The sequence below is a fragment of the Gigantopelta aegis genome, chromosome 10, assembly GCF_016097555.1.
Source record: "Gigantopelta aegis isolate Gae_Host chromosome 10, Gae_host_genome, whole genome shotgun sequence".
Lineage (NCBI taxonomy): Eukaryota > Metazoa > Mollusca > Gastropoda > Neomphalida > Peltospiridae > Gigantopelta > Gigantopelta aegis.
The window spans coordinates 7,870,366-7,896,128 of NC_054708.1; the positions used below are offsets into that span (position 1 = coordinate 7,870,366).

Sequence of the window (25,763 nt, forward strand, 5' to 3'; positions counted from 1 at the left end):
AGCATTCTCACACCTTTTTAAGTTTGTAATTTAAAGTTAAAATTTGTTTGGTTTAAGTCACCACTAGAGCTCATTGATTCAGCTGATTTTTTTTCTTTTCTTGTTCCAACCAGTGCACCACAACTGGTCAACAGCCGTGGTATGTATTTTCCTGTCTGTGGGAAAAGTGCATATAAAAGATCCCTTGCTGCATGAGGAAAAATGTAGTGGGTTTCCTCTGATGATTACCTGTCAGAATTACCAAATGTTGGGATCGAGGCCATGGTATGTACTATCATATCTGTGTGACGATGCATATAAAAGATCCCTTGCTACTAATGGAAAAAATGTAGCTGGTTTCCTCTCTATGACTGTGTCACAAATGGCCATATGTTTGACATCCAATAGCCAATGATTAATTAATCAATGTGCTCTAGTGGCGTCGTTAGACAAAACAAACTCTTTGACCCATCGTACCCTCTGGCAGAAACGGTGATTCCCATAAAGTTAAATCCTGATTGGAAACCTGGCTAAAGTGTCATTAACCAGGCCTTTTTCTTTCTTTCGTATCTCATCACTGTGGGATTAACCTCCGATACGAGATAGTATTGAGATCAAACGTTAGTCTTCGTGACTCACCGAGGGAAGACGATCTACTTGTCATACCATCAAGACATGGCCGTTTTAAAAAAACATTTATTATCGAGCCGCATTAGTGTTTCTTCTTTAACCATTCAAAACACTGTATAGAACTTGAAAAATATCCTGTTCAGTCGGTGAAACTTATTTAAAATGTCTATCACACTGTTGACATTTTTATTCTCAATTTGTGGTTTGGGGTGTATCAGTAATTTAAACCCGTAAAAAACCCAGAGACACATACTACAGCCTTGGTATGAATTAGTCGACCATTTATAGTTATGACTTGTGTTCGGTTTGTGCGAGTTTGTCACGGTGTCATAGACAGGTGAACTCGGAAGTTAACGATAAGTTTAACATTGTCATTCAAACATGTATACATATTTCCACAATGTGTTACGGGTAATACCTCTTTATTATTAGTTAAATATGGCAGTTCATAAATAATGTGCATTTTATGTCTCATTGCTGTGGTGAAGATGTAAGTGGTAACCATCGTCAACGTATCAGAATTGTATTTGGGTCATCTTAAAGAGAAGGGTCATTTGATGTTTGCACTGAATATATACATTAATTTACAGGCTTTATTTCATGTATGCCAACACACCAACAAAGAGAAGAAAAAAGTACTGGGTTTTTTTTTATCTGGGTTAAAATAAACCTTTACACTAACATTATCAATACTTATGATATATACCATATATATTTATCACCATATGAGAATGGTATTTTGGGTCAATTTAGAGAGCAGAATTGTTTGATTTTAATACCTTGTCTTGTGCTTATAAATATATAAAACTTTTAGAATCTAAACTCCAAACTGTAAAAGATTCTGAGATTATAACACCATGACATCCTTAAATATTTGAGTCGACAGTAAAGTTTTATAAGCACATGCCCAGATATGTATTAAATACAATGTTCGTTAGTCAATGATTGCAAATGTGATAAAGAATCATGGCAGAAAATTGATGTGAATTAAATAGTTTTGTACATTTAACGGAAATTGCAGAGCCGCAAACACCCTGAAATAATCGATATATAGTAATATAGGGTATTCTCCAATTAAACAAATGAGCACTTTTTGTATAGATCTCCTTTATGAAGTAAAAAGGCGAGATGTAGGTTTATTTTTCCGACAGTAGTGGCAACGGTATCAACGTTTGTGTTAACGCTTAACATGAAAGTTTTGCCTTTAGATCAATTTCTCACAAACTATAAGTGCTAGGTCAATGAAACTTGGTTTATAGTTTCACTTATGATGTTCATCAGTGTACCCAAATGTGTTTAGTGTAAACGAGACATTTAATCCCATTGAATTCTTGTTAAACTAACAAGGACATTTTTAAAATATTTTTTTCTCCACTAGATACAGTCATGACTGAGAATGTTGAAGCCAGATTATGTCTTATTCATGTTGCCATAAAAGTATTTCTGCTTTCATTGAATACCTTCACTGTTTAACAAAGTGTATTTAAACAGCATGTAAGTCTTTTGACTAGTTCTCTTTAAATGAAAGTTGTTTCTGTAAATGTCCATTGTTCTGACATGGATTCATGACAAATGCTTTGTTCCTGTCTTCATCTGTATGTAGGACTGTTTGCTTGCAGGGTTAGGAGAATCTCACAAGTGTGATCTTTGTGGGTCACCGTAGCCAAAGGCGTCTGCCCATAAGCTGTTAACTTGTGCTAATAGGGTGCGAGGATGTGGCAGAGGTCAGTGACACAGCCTGACAGGTCGGATCTGTATCAGTGTGGTGTTCCGCTGGGGTGACCAAGTGTAGTGTCACCAACTGTAGTGTGGCCATCTGTAGTGTGGCCATCTGTAGTGTGGCCATCTGTATAGTGTCACTGTAGTGTCATCAACTAGTGTGACCATGTGTATTGTCATCAAATGTAGTGTGGCCATGTGTAGTGTCACCAACTGTAGTGTGGCCATCTGTACAGTGTCATCATCTGTAGTGGTGATCAATGACAGACAGTGTGACTTGAGAGGAAGAAGAAATCCAGAGGTGTGTTCAGGAGGGCGGACAGTTTGACTGGTACCATTGGCTTCTATCATATCACATTCATCTCACGTTGAGTATAAAAACCAGTCTAGCATTTGACCACTTATAATACATCATTTCTATCGGAGCTTCTGTGAGGTCAGAAGTCAGTCTGACTTTTGAAGGATGGAGTTGTATAGTGTCAGTGCAGCATGCATGTAATTCTTTCTCTTTTTTTTGATGAGAGAGGAGGCGTTCTACTTACTTAACATTTTGTGTATGCTTTTTGAGACAAATTATATCAAATCTGAATTGTAATGACCAAACATTTACTGTATATCAAAATTATGTCTTTGCACAAGGTCATCTTCACTATAATGGAAACATTCTTGACAGGTGATCCTACATGTACACAGGTGTACTAAAATATTTATATTCCTCTACCACAATATCTACCAATCATGCAGTACCCCCTTCCCCCCCCCCCCCCCCACACACACACTCTCTTTCTCTCTCTCTCTCTCTCCCCTCCCCCATCAGTATTGTGTCTAGCACTTCGGTTTAAATATTTTAAAAAATTAAAGAAAGAAAGAAAAAAGTAATAAATTATACAAGCCGGACACAGCATTTGATATGCGCTGATACAATTATGGCATTATTGTATATTTATTTCCGAGATCTATGCATCTGTGAGAAATAGAGCGTGCACAGCAGGTTGCCCGTGGACAAAGAAAAACTGGTTTTGTGGAATTATTTACCACCGAAGTAACATGTATGTATGATTGATGGGGGACTGCCATTCAGAGTGACTGGTTGTTCCTATTCCTCTGTGCTAGCCCTCCGAACCACCAGCCCGTCTTCACGGACCACGGAACACATCAATGCTCGTGGAATAAAAGTATTAATGATTTAATTCAGTGCGGTCTAACCCGAGGCATATCACATATACTAAGTACGTTCACCTCTGAAGGGTACACAGTATATGTATACTGAAGCTTGCCCACATGTACAAATATGAAAAAAGAGAGGGTACAATATTTCTATGTACATCAGCATTTGATTCATTTGACATCAGTTGTAGCCAATAAACCGGAATTTGGTTTTCTAAAAAACATGTAACACCACATTTATAATTAAATTAGCGTTACATTCATTACAATATAACTTCATCCCATTGATCCAGACGTAGCAACGAGAGTTTGTTAAATTCTTGATGAATGTAAAAATTACGTTGTCCGGGAACGTCATATCTGATGACGTCTTTTTATATGGGCAAGTTGTCTTATTAAGCGTTATTGTTTATGGACCACAAGTAAGTCAAAATAAAGTATAAAGTTTTAGTGTTATTATTAGCATGTATCAATCAAATTTAATTATAAGTATTGTCTGTTATTTCTTTTACGTTCTTCTGGGTATGAACAAAAAAAATCATCCACAAACTTATGTGAGAACAGTTTGCGAATGATTTTTTTTTTGTTCATACCCTGATGAACGTAAAAAAATTAACAGGCAATCCTTAAATAAAACAGTGTTTTTTTAGATCTATTAAAATGAGGACCTCATCGTCAAAATGGTATTTTTATCTACTTACCTGTACATTGGTGTATGGCATACAAGACAATGAATTTTAACCAAACTTGATATATATTTTCCAATTATAACCAGTTTTTAGCCCATTTTTAAAAAAGTTCATATTCTCTTTCTATTACTAAATTTGTTTTTGTTTAATGACACCATTAGAGCACATTGATTTATTAATCATCAGGTATTGAATGTCAAACATTTGGTAATTTTCTATTACTAATAACACTGTATAATATGTGACATCAAGTCATCTTGATGATGTATGTACAAGGAAGCAAAACCTGTCGTTTCAAAAATATATTGAGCCACATTTACAAAGTCTTTTAATTTTTTTGACTTACATACATTTACTTCCTGCGTCTATTAAAAAACAGGCTTCGTAAATTTGCCCCGTTTATGTCTAATAAATACATTTTTTAAATTTAATAAAAGATCTGATTCGTGATAGCAACCCAGTTCAATTTTGTTTTTACTCTCTAAGAAAAATCAGAGGAATAAATCATGTGAGTATAAGACATTAAGATTTAATTAACTTGATCTGCGTAGTGGCGCCAGCCGCGGGAATGTTTTGGAAGTATCTTAACTTGGCTCACTGTTTGATGTTCTCAGTGCTCACCAACAGTGTGATCAATACTTGCTCCTCGCAGATTGGGTGGCAGTGTTTTCCACCCTTCAGAGTCAACACGTGATGCAAGATATCGACCAGAAACAAACATACATTCTAAGAATGCTACACTATCTAGCCATTGATTCACTTACGGTAATACGCCATCCCTCGAACGTCACACACGGAATTGGGTGACCAGGTCTTCATGGCTGCCACTCAAGTGGCTGTAATTGGTTTTCTAGCTCTTGCTCAGCTGTGCTTAATTCTTTATTATTTGCCTCTTTTTTTTCTTTTCTTATTTTCTATTCTCCCTCCCTCCTTCCAAGGGGTAAAGTGTTCTCTTGATGCACGGTTGGTTTAGGATCGATCCCCGTCGGTGGCCCCATTGGGCTATTTCTCATTCCAGCCAGTGCTCCACAACTGGTGTAACAAAGGCTGTGGTATGTACTATCCTGTCTGTGGGATGATGGTGCATATAAAAGATCCCTTGCAGCTAATCGAAAAGAGTAGCTCATGAAGTGGCAACAGCGGGTTCCTCTATATATCTGTGTGATCTTAACCATATGTCTGACACCATATAACCATAAATAAAATGTGTTGAGTGTGTTGTTAAATAAAACATTTTCTTCCTTCCTCCTCCCCTCCAATTTTCTAAATTAGATGTGTATGTTTTCCAGTTCTGACAGTGTCACTGTGTGTTAACGTCTTGCAGTCTAACTCAAAGTTGTCATGGTTTTGCTGTTCTGTTTTTAAACGTCATTGTTAATGGGTCTTAAGATTATACCTGTAGGTACATGTAGATCCACAGTCAAAAAACCCACAAAAAATTTAAAAATTAAAATATATTTATATATATATATATATATATATATATGCATGCTAATAATAATTAAATCAAATTATAAAATTCTAATACTTGTCTATTTAGTTTCCTGAGCACTTATTCCATATTTTTATATTACACTTAATAATATTTTGTTTCATAAGTGTCTAATTCTGGTTTTCCGTGTATTTTTAATAAAATAAACAAATCATGTCAGCTACTTGATGTGTTAGTTTAGAATGTGTTAGTTGTTTGGGATAATTTAGCATTTGTTTATTTTTACCTCATACCATTATAATAACTGGCCTGCCTATCAATCAGGCAGTGTTGATTGAAATGTAACTGACAGTGCTAGAAAGAAATGACTTGCCAAGATCTATTTATAGAGATTCTAATTTCTCTAATAAAATCATCTAAAGACGAAAACAGCAAAGGAATGAAAATAACTTTTCTTTTGTCTGTGTTATTTGTGAATTTCTGCATTAATACAATCACTGAAATAACTGCAGGCATGAAAGAATCCCTGAAGTCGTCTTTCACTCACATTGCAGCCGTTGGGCCAATGGTAATTATAACATCTCACCACTCGTGAATATTCCATCAGATGTCTTAATTGACATGGACTCAATGACTTATTGATCACTTTGATTGATTGGGTGAAAGCAGCTGTTATTTTGCTGATAACAGAATTTAAACTGAGACATGTAAAAAAGAAGAAAAAAAAGTTCGACAGTAAACCCTAGGTGGGTGGGGAGTACATATTGTAAAGTACAGTACCACAAATTTCTTCTTTTTCACTCATTCTTGAATAACTGTTTTTTTTGTTCTTGTTCTTGTTCTTTTTAATAAATAAATAAATAAATAAAAGTAAACTATTGAGAAAACTATTGTGTAGTCCTTTGCATTACAAGAGAACTGGTGAATTGGCATGTAAACACCAATGATTAATGCTAATACTTGTATAAAAATAAAACTAGGTACTTGTTTGGTGGGGTGGGTTTTTGTTGTTGTTTTGTTTTGGCGGGTTATTTTTATTTGTAAAAAATGGGGGGTGGATTAACAAATTATCACCAAATTGCATAGGTTAAATCTTTTTTGATACAGGGATGAATGTAATTGCTGGAACAGCCAAGGTGAAGCAAATGCAGTGCATTTCTGCCATTAGTCTCGGTGTTCTGCATGTTGATTACTAATAACAATTCAGCTGTAACTGCTAACTTTGCTGTTACAACATTTTACAGTTATCCTTTTATTAAAAATGAGATTTAATCTAGATACAATTTGATCTCAAAATGTTTTTCTTTACATTGAAATGTTTTGAAAAAATTTAAAATAATAAAGTGATATGCAAGTTGGTATGAGTTTTAAACTTTATAATATGATTTTATATTGGTTTTAGAAATATTCATTATAGACTTACCTGCCAATTGATTGGTTCCCTTTTAACACAAACAGACTGTAATATCTTCTTACACCACCACAGACTACTGCGAAGTTATCACATACAATTTAAATTGCATGATTGCATGTGTGTTTTTTCTCCTCGTCACTTGTAAGCCACGCATCGTTATAAGCGGTGATTATTCTACATCTAGCAGTGATTGCTTGTCAGTTAAAATGGCAGCAGTCGATGTACATTCTGTGGCCACACGCTTTGCTGCCATTGAAACATACTTCTGACTAACAGGGAGAGGGGCGAATGATGCACGGTTGGTCTGGGATCGATCCCCGTTGGTGGACTCATTGGGCTATTTTTCATTCCAGCCATTGCACCACAACTGATATATCAAAGGCTGTGGTATGTGCTATCCTTTTTGAGTGCATATATAAGAACCCTTCCTACTAATGGAAAACATGCAACAGGTTTCTTCTCCAAGACAATATGTTGAAATGACCAAATGTTTGACATCTAACAGCCGATGTGCTCTAGTGGTGTCGATGATTTCTTTTTTAACATCATGTATATTGAATGTGTGTTCTGGTCGTGCTAATGTTTATAGTACTGAATAAATTATTTTTTTATAAAAAAAGAATGAAGTTTGAACCTGTAATTGCCCACAGTGATTCATCCACTATATTCAGGGGTTTTTTTTTTAAATGGTATGTTTTTTTGCTGTGGACATTTTTATAAATGCAGGAGTTGAACAGGATAACTAGAAATGCATTGAATATACATGTATATAGACACTGATGTTCTAAACAAAATGTGTATAGCAGTTTAATTTTAGTTGTTAAAAGGGTTCTGAAAAGTTGTGGGCACGCCCAAGCCCTGCAGTTGCCCATGGCAATAGGCAGGAAGGAAAAAGAAATGTTTTATTTAACGACACACTCAACACATTTTAGTTACGGTTATATGGCGTCGGGGGCAATAGGCAATGCCGTGGAGATTGCTCTTACGCTTTTAATTCTCCGCGGCTCCTTTTTGCTGTGGACTATTTTCACTTTCTTTTTTTCATGGCATGTTCGTTCTTTGCCGTGCACATTTTTCTAATTTCCAGGAGTTCATAACCTCCAGACTGAATTATATAATATTAAATTATTATGTCTAGACAGCTGAAGAATTTCCGGTGGGGTTTTTTTCACAAACCTTCAGGCATTGGGAGAGATACTGAGGTCATGTAATCAAGAAAAAGTACACCTTCATGTGTAATCCAATCACCATGAAAGAAAGGTTATTGATGACTTTAGATATCTTTAACCAGCTACAATTTAACACTTGGTTGGTGGTTAGAGCTGTCATCTGTGATAACTGTCTAACGTCTCAATGATGGATCGAAGTATTGCGTCAGTGCTCTGTTGCTTTGAAGACACACACCTTTACCATGTGTAGATTTTAAAAAAATGTATAAATTGTTTGGGAATAGGGATAATAATAATATATTAATAAATTGACAGGGATAATAATAATATATTAATAAATTGAAAGGGATAATAATAATATATTAATAAATTGAAAACAAATACTGGACCCACATTTTCGAAAGTATCTTAGTGCTACGAAATCGTAAAACCATTGTAGGACATGGTGTGTGCTGTAGTGACATCATAGCCTATGGTGCTTTTACGATTTCATAGCACTAAGATAGCTTTGAAGATCTCTAGCCAGACCAATTGCTCTGTCAAATTCACAGTATCTGTTGAATGTAATAACTTAGTGATATTGGTGTGTGATGAGGTGAGCAGTTTTTTCTGCAAGCACACGCAAGCAATAGCAATAATTGCTGGCATAAAACCATTTATACTGTTCTTTATCATTCACATCCAAATGATGGATGGATGGAGGTATGGATGAATGGACTGATGGAGGCATGGATGGATGAATGCATGCATGGATGGTTAAAGTTTGTTTTGTTTAACGACACCACTAGAGCACATTTATTAATTAATCCTTGGCTATTGGATGCCAAACGTTTGGTAATTCTGACAGGTAGTCATCAGAGAGGAAACCCACTATATTTTCCCTAATGCAGCGAGGTATCTTTTATATTCACGTTCCCACAGACAGGAAAGCATATACCATGGATAAAGGTATATATGGGTGCATGGATTGATGGATGAATCTATGGACAGACAGAAAGATGCTCCACTTGAGATAACACCACTGTGCCCCTACTACTACAATTCTAAAGCCCTGTTCATGTATCTCAGTGGTGAAGCGTTAGCTTGATGCGCGGTCGGTTTGGGATCGATCCCCATCGGTGGGCCCATTGGGCTTTTTCTCACTCCAGCCAGTGCACCACGACTGGTATATCAAAGGCTGTGGTATGTGTTATCCTGTCTGTGGGACGGTGCATATAAAAGATCTCTTGCTGCTAATCGAAAAGAGTAGCCCATGAAGTGGCGACAGCGGGTTTCCTCTCTCAATATCTGTGTGGTCCTTAATTATATTTCCAACGCCATATAACCATAAATAAAATGTGTCGAGTGCGTCGTTAAATAAAACATTTCCTTCCTTCCTTCCATGATGTTGTGGTAAGCACTGTAAACAGGGAAGTCTGTTTCAGTGTGGATAGCTCAGGCTCGCTCACATGACTCGACTCATGTGATGGCCACTCACATACATACATGAATGTGCAGTGTAACTGACTCATGTGGTGTATATGTGCAGTGTAATTGTGCAGAAGCTCTCACATTACCGGCCACACCTGTCAAACAAAAACCATCTGAATTACAATCACCAGCAGAATGCCGCCATGGCCAGACTCGTATTGATTAACCCCTGCTTTACTAAATACCATTGCAAACACAGTCGGGCCTGCTAAATGAGCCACCTCGGTTTTATTCTATGTATACTTTTTTTCATTATATCCAATTACAGTTCAAGCAGACTGTCCTGGGCACATACCGTAGCTATCTGGGCTGTTTGTCGAGGACAGTGAGTTAGTTGTTAGTGAGAGAGAAGTCGCAGGGTTGAAAATTAACATGAAAACCATGGTCGCCAGCAGGGCCAGTTGAAAAATAATCATACTGGCCCTTCTCAAATTCAACTAGCCCTCCAACTATCACATTGAAAGTTAACTGCACATTCAAATTCAAAACTTGAATGTTCTTTGTTAAATAATCTAATACCTGATGATTAAGTAATAAATGTGCTCCAGTGGTGTCATTAAACAAAACAAACTTGTTAAATATAATAACCATGTGCTCACCGTATATACTAGTAGTGTGTTTGCGTCAAAATGTAACCGATAATAAATAAATGAATAAAGTGAAAATGCATATAAAAACATGTTATTAAAGTGAAGACTAAAGCTAGAACAGCCAATATATGCTGCTTGACTTGCATTTTCTCTGAAGTAAAATATAATGCAGTATAAATAGACTAAAGGTGTAACTGCGCTTCTATAGTAAACTCTTCTGGGCATGGCAGTCCTCTTGGAGGCAATCAAGAGGGATGAAATTTCAGTAAAGAATTTCCTTGGCAGTGGTTGTACTCCTATAGATGAGGGAACTAGATAAAGATTCATGGAATCATCCACTATTTTGCCAAATGCCCTGATCATGTATTACAGTTTTGTCGTTCAGATTACCTTGAATATTCCATCACTTGCCTTAAAAATATTAGAAATGAACATTTAACCTATGCATTTTGATGGTAATGTGTAAAGAATTTTCTTTTTAATTTACACTGAACTTTTTCCTCAAAAATTAAAATTTTCTGCCTCAGTAAAATGTATTATTGTGTGCACGTGTGTGTTGGTGTGCGTATAGTATGGATATTGTAAATACTACAGTAGTAGGCTACTTATCAAAAGAAAAATAAATCTGTAAACAAATAAGACATTTTACCAAAATATAAGATGTACATTTGTTTTATCATATTACAAAGGATAAAAGCGTACTGATCTGTTCTTATTTCTTATTCTATTTCTTCTCCTGCCAGACCTGTAGTTCGCGCCAGCACAGATGCGGTATGTTTTGTCACATTCAATTCAGTTTCAGTGCGTTTCTTTTTTAACTGGCACCATACTCGTTGGACGCTGAACTCGATGGTCGCCTAACGTACCATTTTTGTAAAATTCTTAGTCACCCTTAACCAATAAAGGTTGCCATGGGGGACCGGACGACTGCTAATTTTCAGCCCTGAAGTCAGTGTGTTGATCTTACACCTACCCATTGAGTTGTTAAACGCGCTCTGGGTGCGAGCTGGTATTGGGATGCGACCACAGTACCTGCCAGCCTTAAATCTGATGGCTTAACCACTAGGTCAGCATTTTTAGCTTCCCAAAATATCCAGCACATCAGCCTCACTTGTGTTGTGGGTAAACCATCAGACTTGAGTCCGGAAGGTACTGGGCTCATATCCCAGGACCTGCTTCAACCCAGACTGAGTGTTTATTGGCTTATTCAGGAGGTATTTTAAAAATACAGTTAGCCAATATATGTGTATGCCCAGGATACAACACTTGAACCGTAGCTGCATATAAAGTATGTTTTGTTTAACGACACCACTAGAGCACATTGATTTATTAATGGCTATTGGATGTCAAACATTTGGTAATTTTGACATGTAGTCTTAGAGAAAGAAAAGGTTTTTTTAACGACGCACTCGACACATTTTATTTACGGTTATATGGCATCAGACATATGGTTAAGGACCACACAGATTTTGAGAGGAAACCCGCTGTCGCCACTTCATGGACTACTCTTTCCAATTAGCAGCAAGGGATCTTTTATTTGCGCTTCCCACAGGCAGGATAGCACAAACCATGGCCTTTGTTGAACCAGTTATGGATCACTGGTCGGTGCAAGTGGTTTACACATACCCATTGAGCACTCACTCAGGGTTTGGAGTTGGTATACAGTCTTAGAGAGGAAACCCACTATATTTTTCCGTTAGTAGCCAGGGATCTTTTATATGCACCTTTTCAGACAGGATAGCACATACCATGGCCTTTGATATATCAATCATGGTGCACTGACTAGAAAGACAAATAGCCCAATGGGCTCACCGACGGGGATTGATCCCAGACAGACCGTGCATCAGATGAATGCTTTACCACTGAGCTTTGTCCTGCCCTTGCTGAATATATGCAAATAAAAAATCTATCATGGTAATGTAGTTCAAATTGATTTGTATTAAGTCTTAGGAAACCATTTTTTATAATGCCATAATTGTAGGTGGCTGCTTACAGAGGTTTAACTGTATTGTTACCCAATATGTTACATCTGTGTGAGAAGTAAATAGAGTGTGTTACGGAGTGTAAACCTGGCTAATAATTCCATCAGCCTAATAAGCCATTCTGTGAGGATATAGCTTAATTACAACAATCTTCTTAAATAATGAATTGTGTTATGTCGTATTATTGAATAACAGTTGGTAATTTTTAATCATTCTGTCAAATGTTCTTATGGCGTGCAACTGCAAAAACTAGTTATCTAACTATCCAGAATTAAAATGGACAGTGGAATTTGAATAAATCAGTATTTTTCTAACATGGGTATAACACCTGAATTTTCCCTGTAAATAAGAGTGCTCATCAACCAGTGACTGCCCCGAGTTGGGCTCCTGGCATCCAGAGGCCGAACCCAGGGGGAGAGGGGGGGGGACTTGCTCGAAACTTAGTGGTATATGAGCATGAAATTTTTCTTCGGATCGGATCAACCAGTACACCACAACTGGTTAAAGGCCATGACATGTGCTTTCCTGCCTGTGAGAAAGTGAATATAAATGATCCCTTGCTGCTAATGGAAAAATGTACCGGGTTTCCTCTGATGACTATGAGTCAGAATTATTAAATATTTAACATCCAATAGCCGATGATTAATTAATCAATGGTCTCTAGTGGTGTCATTAAACAAAACAAACTTTAACTTTATCAAATGTTTGACATCCAATAGCCAATTATTCATTAATCAATGTGCTCTAGTTGTGTTGTTAAACAAAATAAACTTTTATATCTTTCCCTATAAATAAACTTGTATATTATATGAATAAATGAATAAATCGAGTATGATGAATGATTGATGTTAAACATGCTTATCAGATTTGAAATAAACAATTGAATTTCAACAAATCAGATTTCAGCTAAAACCAGGTGCCTAATTCCTTAAACTCTCGAAACTTCACGATCTCGCAGTTAGTTCAGTGCGAACAAGTTACAAGGACATTGCCATGTTGCTTAAGAGAGATTTGTGAATTACAACCCAGAAGATTCTTTGTAAACAAAGCTGAATGACTACAGGAATGACAAAAGAGTGAATGAAGAATACAGTAATTAATGTTTATGAACGAATGAATGATTGAATCTTGAACACTAGCTACTGGATGAGTGAGTCGGATTCACTAAGCGATACAGTGTGGGTAGGGATGTTTACCTACTGTAGGAGAAAATGTAAAACAGGACGCTAGATTTAATTAGGCAGGAACATAAATACAGGCTGACATGATTGTCTGGCTTTTTGTGCAATTAGCTCATCCCAAGTTAAAGTACAGTACAGATTTCGCAACAGCTTCACAAATTTTAGTTCTTTATCTTTCTTTTCTGGGTTGGTTTTTTTTTTTTTTTTTTTTTTTGTCAGCTCGAATCCTCCTGTGTACAGAAAGAGCCGCCTCCGTTGAGCCATCTGTGCAATAAAATATTTAATAACCTTCTGTCTGTGAATATATGACAATACTTGGGAAGTGTGCACAGCCATAGCATTGCACCAAGATAAATAATAAATTATTTGTCTCAGCTGTCAGAAATATGATGTTGGGCTGAAAACTGACTCTCCACCTATCACGGGGCAGGTTTCTCCTCTACATATTAATTACTACAGCAGGTTTCTTCTCTACCTATTAAAATAGCAGGTTTCTTCTCTACTTATCAATTGTGTTTTAGTTTGTCATATTCAAATCTGTATACTAGTATTACTTGTCATTGTATATTGACTACATGTGCTTCACCGGGGTTGGGTTACTGTCAAGGGACATAACTTACTAAATAAATAAATAAAAAATTTAAAAAAACCAAAACATTTCTTTTTATTAATTTATATTTTCCAAACCCAAAGATGACATGGTTATTATAAAAACTAAATTCTCATGACAAAGCAGGATGGGATTTTCACAAAATAATAAAACTGGTTGATTAAAATCTCTACCTCTCATTACACAGGGCTCTTATTATAATTATACTAAAGCATTTGTTAATGCTACTGTGTGTGTGTATATATATATATATATATGTAACGTGTGTTCAGTTACCATAATATTACATGCACCTTTGACACTCAATAGCCATTGTTGATTTGTTTTTGCTGGGATGTTGTTAAACATTCATTCATTCATTCAGTTAACTTAATAATTGTTTTAATATATTTAATTTGATTAAAAAGAAAGAGAAAAAAGTTAGTTTTGTTTAACGACACCACTAGAGAACATTGATTTATTAATCATCGGCTATTGGATGTCAGATTTGGTAATTTTGACATGTAGTCTAAGAAAGGAAACCAGCTATATTGTTTTCATTAGTAGCAAGGGATCTTTTATATGCACCATCCCATAGACAGGATAGCACATACCACAGCCATTGATATACCAGTCATAGTGCACTGGCTGGAGCGAGAAATAGCCTCATTTGATAATGTCATGCAAAAACAAACAACCTTTTTTCCCTTTTAATTTGCATATTTACTTTTCAGTTACATTTAAACAAAAAAAATTATACATAAAACATTTTAAAACTACATTTTAACTCAAGTTTGTCACAGTATTTATATATACATAAACAGTATTCAAGTCAGCATTGTTATTTTTCATTGTGGTTGTGGTTTATAAATAAGGTCATTTGTAGTTGTGATCAGATGATCTTCCTGCAAACATGTCTTCCGTTTTGTCCAGCCTGTCTTGGCCTTGTTCGGATTACCCACCGACAGCGAGCCCATGTTTAACAGTCTACAGCCGGGAGTATGTGATAATTGATTTTGTATGTTATACCCACACTGTCAAACTGTTGGTTACTCCCAGCCATTTGTTTAGAGGATGTTAACAATGCTTCAGAGATTTTTGTTATATCCATAATGCAGAACTATTAGTACTCACAGCTGTTTATTTAGAGGACGTTAACAATGTTTTTAAGATCACATTTTAAAACATTTATCACAGTTGGGGTACATGGTTATAATTTTTAACTGGAAGGAAAACATCATAGAACAATTTAATCTATGGCTATTCAGTATCTGACATATGTTTACAAGGCGTTAGATTGCATCAAAGTCAAGGCCCGAAATGTTCACCTCAAAACCACTGAAATGTTACGGTTAAATACATCACGGTAAAATAACTTGAAATGCACTACTGACAACTCGCCAGCAACTGTTACTGACAGTATGAATAAAAGGCGTTAGATTGCATCAAAGTCAACGCCCGAAATGTGCACCTCAATAACTGAAATCTAAACCCTGGTTAAATTTCACATTTGGGTAAAAAAAACAAAAATTGAAATGACACCTCAACACATTTTAAACTACAGCTATAGAGTTGATACCATGACAATATATATGTTTTGTTTACTGACAGTACTGAATAAAAACATTTTAAACTGCAGCTATAGAAGAGATATACGTCCCCGTTGTGCCCAAATAAGTGAGATCTAAAGCCCTGGTTTATTTCAACATTTGGTTGAGAAAAAACAACAAAAATATGTTTTGTTTAATGACACCTCAACACATTTTAAACTACAGCTATAGAGTTGATACCATGACATATATATGTTTTGTTTACTGACACCTCAACACATTTTAAACTACAGCTATAGAGTTGATACCATGACATATATATATGTTTTGTTTACTGACACCTCAACACATTTTAAACTACAGCTATAGAGTTGATACCATGACGTATATATATGTTTTGTTTAATGACACCTCAACACATTTTAAACTACAGCTATAGAGTTGATACCATGACGTATATATATGTGCTGTCGTTCCAGTATTAGACATTCTGCTGCTAATTAAACACAGTTTGTCTGAATATAAAAGTAATTTTTAAGGTCTGTTAACATAGCCGTACAGGCTTCCATTTTTTTAGGGGGTCATGAGGCTGGGTTTTGCCTGAATTAAACAAAAATGCCCGAATCCGGATAACACCATTTTGTTTAGCAAACAGCTATCTATATAGGGTGGCAAATGAAGCACTACACATTTTTACATGGATTACAGTTAATTTTGTGAGTAGAATGGTGGAAATTCATGGTAAGAAAAAAAGGCCTCAGGTTAGCACATTTTGCCCAGATATTTCAATTGTTTTTGTCCAAATTTGAGGATTTGCTTCAGAACTGGGGGGGGGGGGGGTAGTTGCTCCCCCCTGTATGACTCTCCCCCCCCCCCCCCCCCCCATCTTGTACACTTATGTCTATTAAGAAATTACACAGGGATCTGAGAAAGTGGAAAGTGTACAATATGGATTGATCTATACTTAGATACGCATGTAGCACATGTTGGAAAACGTAAACAGCAGAAATCTTAATATTGATATGATTACAGACGCAAGGTTTAATGCCTTACAAAATATTACTCACTAATAACAATACACATTATAGTTCAAACAGGGTTTTCAGCTTTTCCATAAAAGTTGCTATTAGTATTACCTGTAGCTCTGGTTAGAATTAGATTTGTAGTGGAAAATAACAGTAATACTAGCCGTGACTTGAGAAAAACATTGATAAAGTTTATAATTTATGTTACAGCTTTTGAAAATGAAAAACTCTTGATGTGTATCTGAAACACTGTCAAAAATAAGACTGAAAGCAAGAGCTGCGTGTAAAACTGATTATCAGAAAGTATATTGTATTTTTGAGCGGCATTTTGCTGTCTGCTTCTTGTTGATTTATTGCTTCTACGGTAAGAGGGGCGGGATGTAGCCCAGTGGTAAAGTGCTCACTTGATGCACAGTCAGTTTGGGATCCTTCCCTGCCGGGGCCTATTGGGCTATTTCTCATTTTAGCCATTGCACCACAACTGGTATATCAAAGGTTGTGGTATGTGCTATCCTGTCTGTGGGATAATGCATATAAAAGATCCCTTGCTACTACTTTAAAAAAATGCACCAGGTTTCCTCTCTAAGACTGTGTCAATACATGTATTACCAAATGTTTGACCTCCAATAGCTGATGATTAAGAAATCAATGTGCTCTAGTTTTGTTAAACAAAAACTTGTAAGGTAAGAGGAAACCTACTGTCAATCACTACATCTATAAACCTACTATATATCACGTTTGGATATGATTTTCACAGACAGGACAGCTCATACCGTGGCATTTAATACAGCCATCATGGGACAGTAGTTGAAACTGGGGGGGGGGGGGGGGGGGAGCATCTATTAGTCATTGGCATTGTGCATCATGGTGAATAGATACTCAGGTACCTTCAGTAAGGTTTATGTGAGCATTTGTATTAGGAATAAATGATATAGAGCGACATAGATCAGTATTATTAAAATGACCAAATGGCTAAGCCATTAAACAGTGGGCAGTGAAGCTGAACATTGATTTAACATTGATTTGACACGTGTAAACGTCCATCTGTTCATTTTATGTAGATATTGACGTTTATGTTAACGAGTTTGAACTTGATTTGATCACAGATATCTGAATACATGTATATTTCAGCGATAGAAATAAGCAGAATATTTTACTAGTCCGCTGAACAAGTATATCTAGAAATCTACTTGATCAGTACACAATTCTAAAACTTTAAAATACTATTGTTATCAATTTTTATGTGGCCATCTTATTATGGCACGGCGTTGCTCATCTGTATGTTTGTTATGTACGTCTGTCTGTAAACTTTTCATTTCCGGGGCATATATCTTTCTTATCAATTCATATAGGATCATCAAACCCTGTTTGGGATGGTGGGGTGTTGCATACCATAACTATAGGTCATCATGACCTACTTTTCACACAGTACTGCACATGAAAGAAAATCTTTGTCCAAGCCATAAATTCCATATAAATTCATACAGGATTATCAAACCTTCATAATAATAATAATAATAATAAAATTCTTTATTTTCAGAGGGTAAACACATTCAGTACAAGGTGACTGGTCTCCCATGAGGCCCTCTCTAATCTATACATGATATTATACATACATACATTCAAAGAAACAACATCAACATACATGTAATATGTATAGCATGAGGAACAATAGCACATATTATGAATATATAAATAATATTTAAATCAATTTGTTAAGAAACTTGAGTCAGTGATAACTCAATACATCATAATTATTTTAACAAACACAAAATCAACAACAAAGGTATATCTTAAAATTGATTATTATTTGAATAGTGCTTAAAATAACTGGATTTGAATGAGGCGAGGGATTGAGAATATTTTATCTTTGAAGGTAGTGTGTTCCACAGTTTAGCTCCCCTGCATGAAAAACTATGGCGATAAAATTCTGTTCTTGGTTTTAATTCATAAAGGTGATTATGTTGAGTTGACCTCAGATTTAAGGAGTGAATTTCTGAAGTTGTTTGAAACATTGTTTCTAGATATGATGGAGATAGTTTGTTGAGGACTTTGTAGACAAACTGGCAGGTTCTAAAGTCAATTCTCTCTTTGATTTTAAGCCATTTGAGAGAGCTAATTATTTCTGCAGTGGACATTTCTTTGCTCTTTTCAGTAATAAGTCTTGCAGCTTGATTTTGGATTTTTTGAAGTTTTCCTATAGAATATTTTGAACAGGTTCCCCAAATTGTGGAGCAATAGTCTAAGTGAGGTAATATGTAAGAGCTGTAGAATATTAATCTGGTCTTTTGGTCAAGATATTTTCTGTTTTGTCGAAAAATGTATAATAAATAAGAAGATTTTTTAATAATGGCATTTATGTGGTTAGCCCATGTCAGTGTTGGGTCAATGTGTACACCAAGAAAGTACAGTTTGGAATGGCAGTGTGTTTTCCACTATAACTAGGTCACCACAACCTACTTTTCATTCAAAGGAAATCCTTGTCCAGGCCATATTTTCCTTATCAATTCATATAACACATTCAATAATACCGGTATGTGTGCTTTGCCATCAAACCTCACCAGTACTGTTGTTAATTGAAAGCGGTGTCGCTAATCAAAATATTGCCTGGGATTGTGTGATCTTCTGTATGTAAGCTATACCACTGCTTGATACCCCCTAAAACTGCACAGTTGTATTACTGTCGCCTAATATGCGGTTCGTCTGGGATCGATCCCTGTCGGTGGACCCATTGGGCTATTTCTTATTCCAGCCAGTGCACCATGATTGGTATATCAAAGGCCGTGATATGGTCTATCTTGTCTATGGGATAGTGCAAAACTGTAGCAGGTTTCCTCTCTAAGCCCAATTGTTAGAATTACCAAATGTTTGACATCCAGTGACCAAGGTTATCTAGAGATGTTGTTAAACAAAACAAACTTTAACTTTTTATTTTGTAGTCAGAATGAAAAATTGTTAGTTATCTTAAAGTTAATTTGTGTGCTTTTGCATTAATTTTTACCTCCCAAATTTAAAAACATTTTAAAAAAATAAATAAATAAAACACACATAATTAAAAAGTATATGTATAAAAAGAACAAAGTAAATGAAAAGGAGGTGGTTTTATATTAACTAAACATTTCAAAACACTGAAGGAAAACCCCCTCAAAAAAAACCCAGGTAGTACTAAATATTACTAATTAATTTTTAAACACCAACATTTATTAAAGATGAACATATATATACAATTTTAATATCTTTTATTTGTAATAGCTTGTGTTAAAATGCAATATTAAACCTTTATGAAAGCGGAAATGCAGAGCACAATAATGACAATAGATCGAGTCGAGCCGTGACGTCACTATTCTAACTTTACATTTCCAATAAAATGTTGACTCCTTAGATAAGCCGACCCCAGCCTTTGACAATTTTTGTATCAAAAAGTCGGCTAATACACAGCGATAATACGGTAATAAATTAATATTGTTATGTTGGGGTGTATTGTGCATTTAAAATGTACATTTTGTTTGGGGTAAGGTGGGTGAGTGTCTACATTGCTCAGTTGTAGAATTCTATTTGGAGAAATGTCTGCATTGCACAGGTCTAAACAATCGATGAAATTTTGTATCAATACATGTTTTATCGGACTGAATATACAAGCTGATAAACATGGTAATCAAAATGGGTTAGCTTTTTTCTTCTTTTTTTTCTTGAAAACTCGGTCATGATAAGCAGGATCCTGGCTAGCAGTTTTTGACGGAGTTGGAGGGAGATATACAAACTCACAAATAGATGGATCAACAGAAAAATATGTGCATTGTTAGGCTGTTTTCCCACCAAGCCAACATGAAAGCAATCACGAATAGTTGTTTCCATCAAATGAATGCAACATTAAAGATGAGGGGCAGGATTTAGCTCAGTCGGTTGAGTGCTCGCTTGAGGTGTTCGCGTCGCAGGATTGAACCACTTCAGTGGATCCGTTCAGCTGATTGGGTTTTTTCTCATTCCAACCAGTGCACCACGACTGGTCAAAGGATGTGGTTTGTGCTTTCCTGTCTGTGGGAAAGTGCATATAAAAGATCCCTTGCTGCATTAAGAAAATGTAACGGGTTTCCTCTATTGACTACGAGTCAAAATTACCAAATGTTTGACATCCAATAGCCAATGATTAATATATCAATATGCTCTAGTGGTGTTGTTAACCAAAACAAACTTCATTAAAGATGAAGCGATTTGCAACTGCGAACCATTGGGAATTTCCCAGCCATTCACTTCTGTTGCGATTTTCTGCAGAGCAGAGTAATAATTAGCAGGTAGGGTGGGAGTGGGGTGGGTGTGGGTTTTATTGGGGGTAGGTGGGGGTTCATTTGAACAATCAAGGAAGGATTTAAATTATAAGGATAATGCACGTACATGTGTAATGCCATGTTCATTGAGATCTTGACTACAAATGGCTAATTTTACACATGAACACAAATACCAACCTCAACATAGTTACATCAATTCCATTATCTAAACTGGAAGAACAATTACAGTTAACATTTCCCCACACAATCAATTATGGATTTTTATAATCGATCATCACATTGGTAGAGCCGAACAAGCCAAACTGCTCAGTTTATTTTGTATTATATGCGATTATTATAACTTCATTAGTAGTTAGCTAGTATAGCTACTGAAAATTGCTAGCCAAGCCAAACACTATTGTCATGCCCACATCCAGTGGCATAGTGTGGGCAATGCCCCCACCAATAATGCCTGCCCTCCCCCCCCCCCCCATCTGTTATATATTTTCCTGTCACCCCATAAAATGACTTACATGTACTCATAGAGTGTTGTTGTACACACACGCACACCCCAATATAAAATCCTGGTTACGCAAGTGCCCACATCCATTTCTCAGTTCAGGCATACCCCACCCCCAGGCTTACTGCTGGCATTGACAATTGCTGCTTCCTGCTTGCTGCATTACTAACGACCACCCTGGGTAGCATAGCAAGTTTGTTCTTTCATCAGATTCTAGTAATGCAGTCTTCCATGTACAAAGGGGTGGGACATAGCCCAGTGATAAAGCCTGATGCATTGTCAGTCAAAGATTGTTCCTCATTGGTGAGCCCATTGCATGGGCTGTATCTTGTTCCAGCCAATGATCCACAACTGTTATAACAAAAGTCCATGATACGTAATTGACCTAGGATAGATCCCAGTTGGTGGGTCCATTGTTCCATATTTGGAGTAACAAAAGCCATGGTATGTACTATCCTGTTTATGGGATGCTGCATATAAAAGATCTCTTACAGCTAATCAGAAAGAATGGCCCCTGGTGTGGTGGCAGTGGGTTTTCTCTCCCGTTATCTGTGTGGTCCTTAACCATATGTCCGATACCATATGACCATAATTAAAATGGGTTGAGTGCATCATTACATAAAACATTCCTTTTCCCCCGTCCATGTCCAAAACGTATGAAGCTGCAGACACAGTGCTGGGTGAAGTGTCTGAGAATAACACGAACGCTTGGGACAAACACGTGGAGACGACCACAACTATGTGAGCTATTGTCTCAACGAACAAATAAGCTTTCCACCGTGTTGACAAGTTTCTTCTCTACATGTTGGTTTTGTTGCTGTGTGTATACTGCCAGTTTGCTCGTGTTAATCCAGACATTGCACAAACTGGACAAATCTTCATAGTGTATCTCATTCATTGCTTAGTAGGTCTTCGTGTATACTTCAGATAATAACTTACTTCTTATAAAGGCGTGTGTGTATTTTTCAATTTAATATAATTTCATTATTATTATTATTACCCTTGTGTTATATATAGATAATACTAAATGAGTTCCCATGTGAGACCGTTTATATTACGGTACAACGAGAGTGTTTTCAATTTAATATAATTTCATTATTATTATTATTACCCTTGTGTCATATATAGATAATACTAAATGAGTTCCCATGTGAGACCGTTTATATTACGGTACAACGAGAGTGTTTTCAATTTAATATAATTTCATTATTATTATTATTATTATTACCCTTGTGTCATATATAGATAATACTAAATGAGTTCCCATGTGAGACCGTTTATATTACGGTACAACGAGAGTGTTTTCAATTTAATATAATTTCATTATTATTATTATTACCCTTGTGTCATATATAGATAATACTAAATGAGTTCCCATGTGAGACCGTTTATATTACGGTACAACGAGAGTGTTTTCAATTTAATATAATTTCATTATTATTATTATTACCCTTGTGTCATATATAGATAATACTAAATGAGTTCCCATGTGAGACAGTTTATATTACGGTACAACGAGAGTGTTTTCAATTTAATATAATTTCATTATTATTATTATTACCCTTGTGTCATATATAGATAATACTAAATGAGTTCCCATGTGAGACCGTTTATATTACGGTACAACGAGAGTGTTTTCAATTTAATATAATTTCATTATTATTATTATTATTATTACCCTTGTGTCATATATAGATAATACTAAATGAGTTCCCATGTGAGACCGTTTATATTACGGTACAACGAGAGTGTTTTCAATTTAATATAATTTCATTATTATTATTATTATTATTACCCTTGTGTCATATATAGATAATACTAAATGAGTTCCCATGTGAGACCGTTTATATTACGGTACAATGAGAGTGTTTTCAATTGTACATCACAAGTGAAAGCGAGTAATATACGATTAAAAACACTCGAGTTGTACTATAAATAATTTCGCACGGGAACAAGTATAGTATTTTATTTATTATACTACACATCTACACATCAAAAATCACACAAAATGACTTCCAAAATAAGTAAACAAGACATGAAAATACAAAGATTAAAGACCGTGAAAATGACGTCACTTGAAACTATGCATTCCTACACCACATCAATCAATGAAGTTTACACAAACAATATTATAAACATATTCAAGGCTAAACAAAATTATTAAAATATATATTTTTGTTAAATTATGCTGCTAACATTAATAATAAGAATTGACGGCAAGGTTTTTTTCCGATTTAAAATATGAATCGAAGGAACCATGCACACACTTTTTGCATTAACTTGAAGATCTATGCAGAGTTGTACTGTCTGACACAGTTGATCACTTGATCAGAGGTCATGACCTCTCAAAAGGCATATTCCGTAATGTGAAGAGATGATAAATATCACATGGGCATCTCTTCCACTGCGGTGTAATAAATACGAGAACATTAAATTGTTTCAGTATTACTTAGATGTCGAGTATTAATCTTCCTTGTGAACAAACATAATAAAGGCTTATTATTATTATTTGGGGGTTTTTTTAAAGATGAAATCTTGTAAAGATGTATATCATGTTTTCAGAATAGGAAAAGAATCCTTTCACTTATGTACTTACAAAGCCAAATTTACAAACAGTATTTATCACTTTCTTAAACAGCTTATGTATTTAATAATAATGGTAATGACAGGTGGTTAACCACAAACACACATCATACAAATGTATTTTGTCCACATTCAAAATTTACACACATCTAAAATAAACTTGCGATTATCACCTTTAACAAATTCAACTCTTAGTTTTTTAAGGTAAATTATTTTGGAATCGATGAAGGAAAGGTTCAAATATATTTCTTATACTATTTCACTGCAAAGATTAATACTCAACATCTAAGTAGTATTGTAACTATTTAATGTTCTTATCTTTTCTTCTTAGGGTAAATTATCTCTATAGTAAAGAAGGAAAGGTTTATAATAAAAAGTAAATGGATTCATTCCCATACACCTTTCATCTGGACTTTTGCTAAATATTTTACTTTGTGATGTATTAATATGCACACCAAGGTCTAATTTGGTTAAGATGCTCAACGAACATAAAACACTTCTACACAGAACAGATGGATTTCATTAAATAATCGACTGAGAGAATAAATTTTTTATTATCAGATCGTTTTTGCCAATTGAAAGAAACAAAGTATGGGTTATGAGATGTGAATGGTGTTTTTAGTTCTTTTTTTTCATCTTCACAGGGAATTAAAAACGTTTTTCACACCTTGGTATTTAATATGTCTCTCTTTTTTGGGGAGGAATAAAATACACATAATACATGGACAAAATATAGTACATGATAGAAATACATGAACATCATATTCAGCAAGTGGAGATAACTCTATGTGGAATTAAGCTTCTGCGTGAAGAAAGCACTATTATGGTAACACATTAAACGGAACATTTTGTTCAGTGTCTTGTCGTAATTCATTACAAAACTTTCAGAGATTGCTCCACAATTTTAAAACATTAAACAGTAGTTTCTAATCAATTTTTAATTGACTAGAAACATTGTTAATCAAGATTTTAAAAACAAAATCTTTCTTGTTAAAATATGAACAATAATAAGAATCTTGAACAATTAATAAAGAATTTTTTTTTTTAATTTTTTTAATTCAAATTTTAATTTTTTTTAATTTCCTTTTTTTTTTGTATCTTCAGGGTCGAATAACGTTTGCGGATGACAAGACGATGATGTTCGAGTACCCGTCAGAGGAGTTTGTGTTGGCGGAGTACCTGAGTGAACACCCGGATGAGAAGGAGGATATGTTGTTACTGCCGGAGCTCAACTCCCAGAGCCACGAGTCGACCGACGACGATGATGACGACCTCCCAGAAACACCACGCAGTGCCGTCAACCACGTCAGTGACATCGATGAGGTCATCAGGTCCAACACAAGCTTATCTCACTCTGGTAAAGAGGTTTTGAAACATTTGTGTAGAAAAATATGATGGTTTTGGTTACTTACGGTACAAAGAAATTTTAAGCTATTTTCTAGGCCCAATGTAAAGGTATAATATTATTGCATTTATCTGTGTATTAACACAGGATGTAGCTCAGTAGTAATGTGTTCACTCGAAATACGATGGTTCGTAGGATTGACCACTCGTTATGGACTTCATGTCCCAGCAAGCTAGTGCCCCATCAGGCCACTGAAAATTGAAAATGTGGGTTACCCAAAAACCAGTTCAGGTAACTAATTTCATTTTTGCATAGCCTGTCATGGCCATGTAAATAATGTCCTACATTTAATGTACAAACAAAAAATGAATTACACAAAACTAGACTAGCGGGAGCGACACGTCTTAAAACTATTGTTCTCACAATTTTCAGAGGCCTGCCTCATGACCAGCATATTAAACACC

At 35.5% G+C, this 25,763-nt stretch overlaps 1 protein-coding gene across 1 annotated transcript in view; it reads left to right on the forward strand.

The window, feature by feature from the left end:
• LOC121383445 overlaps positions 1–25,763 on the forward strand; it is a 49,282-nt gene that overhangs the window by 21,198 nt on the left and 2,321 nt on the right. The window contains exon 2 of the mRNA XM_041513486.1: positions 25,059–25,311. Within this exon, the coding sequence (XP_041369420.1) occupies positions 25,059–25,311 (253 nt within the window). The remainder of the gene's footprint in view (positions 1–25,058; positions 25,312–25,763) is intronic.